Below are 1,638 nucleotides of genomic sequence, written 5' to 3'. Positions count from 1 at the left end.
ACTACTACAGCCACCGCTAACATTAATACTGCTACTTTTTACCACTACCACAACCACCATCTCCACAACTGATACTACTACTACTATTACTACTACTACAGCTTCTACTACAACTGCTACATCAACTACTATTACTACTACTACAACTACTACCACCATTTCGCAACACACTGCTTCTATACTCTACCTCAACACTACTATCGCCTATACTATATACAATCTCACCACCTGTATGTACCACACTACCACCTAAACTTCATAGAACGTCATCACATCTGCATAATGCAGTACACCTCAGCCTAAACTGTATCTCACTGATTTTATTACCCCCTGTACTACGTTCCACACACCACTACCACCACTAATGTATACAATGTTTTGTGCTTCCGCCTATACTACAGTATAGACTGCATCTGTACCATCCATCACTCTACTACCTATACAACATACTGCTAACATTTATATATCACTGTACACCACATCATACTACTGCCCATACTGTTCGCCTTCTCTGGCATCGACCACGCTTGAATGGTGCTTTTTGTAACATGTATGCAATACCCCACCACCTCGCAATATACTACTACATATACAGCACTATACATCCACATATACTACATCACACTACACCTCCTACTTGCACCACTTTGAACAGCACTACCACCTACACCGCATCCACATACCACATCCACTCATACTACGACACTACCTTATTACACTCACAGAGCATCAACACATCACTGACCTCTACAATATCGTCACCACTGCTTTACAATTACTCCATACTACAGCCTAAACTATATTTTGTATGTTTCCTATGTCCACAGGTTAAGTAACGTCCAACTAGATGTGGCCACAGAAATCGGTGGTGACCGTCCAGCATACACAGTGGAGCAGTGTCATTGTCCAGCAAGTTATGAGGGATCTTCTTGTGAGGTCAGTTTTGGGGTGAAAACATCTAAAAATAACAAGTTTCTGTGTGTGTGTGTGTGTGTGGATGGGTGTTAATTTCCTTCTGTATTTTTTCCTAAATAAACAAGCTTATTCAAATGTCAATTGCAGTTGCTAAACCGTCATTCAAATGTCAATTGCAGTTGCTAAACCATCATTCAAATGTCAATTGCAGTTGCTAAACCGTCATTCAAATGCCAAACACAGTTACAAAACCGTCATTCAAATGTCAATTGCAGTTGCTAAACCGTCATTCAAATGTCAAACACAGTTACAAAACCGTCATTCAAATGTCAAACACAGTTATGTGACACCGTCATTCAAATGTCAATTGCAGTTGCTAAACCGTCATTCAAATGTCAAACACAGTTACAAAACTGTCATTCAAATGCCAAACACTGTTACAAAACCGTCATTCAAATGTCAATTGCAGTTACAAAACCGTCATTTAAATGCCAAACACTGTTACAAAGCCGTCATTCAAATGTCAATTGCAGTTACAAAACCGTCATTCAAATGTCAAACACAGTTACAAAACCGTCATTCAAATGTCAATTGCAGTTGCTAAACAGTCATTCAAATGTCAAACACAGTTACAAAACCGTCTTTCAAATGTCAAACACAGTTACAAAACCGTCATTCAAATGTCAATTGCAGTTGCTAAACCGTCATTCAAATGTCAAACAC

At 39.1% G+C, this 1,638-nt stretch overlaps 1 protein-coding gene across 1 annotated transcript in view; it reads left to right on the top strand.

Annotated features, from left to right (window-relative positions):
• Positions 1–744: 744 nt before the first annotated feature.
• LOC106883026 (laminin subunit alpha) overlaps positions 745–1,638 on the top strand; it is a gene marked incomplete at both ends in the record, with an annotated part of 2,926 nt that continues 2,032 nt past the window's right edge. Inside the window, one exon of the mRNA XM_014933885.2 lies at positions 745–936. Coding sequence (XP_014789371.2) covers positions 745–936 — 192 coding nt within the window. The remainder of the gene's footprint in view (positions 937–1,638) is intronic.

The sequence above is a fragment of the Octopus bimaculoides genome, unplaced genomic scaffold, assembly GCF_001194135.2.
Source record: "Octopus bimaculoides isolate UCB-OBI-ISO-001 unplaced genomic scaffold, ASM119413v2 Scaffold_257258, whole genome shotgun sequence".
In the NCBI taxonomy this organism is placed as follows: domain Eukaryota; kingdom Metazoa; phylum Mollusca; class Cephalopoda; order Octopoda; family Octopodidae; genus Octopus; species Octopus bimaculoides.
Note: the sequence above shows the minus strand (reverse complement) of the source record. Positions and strands in the feature narration are given on the sequence as shown.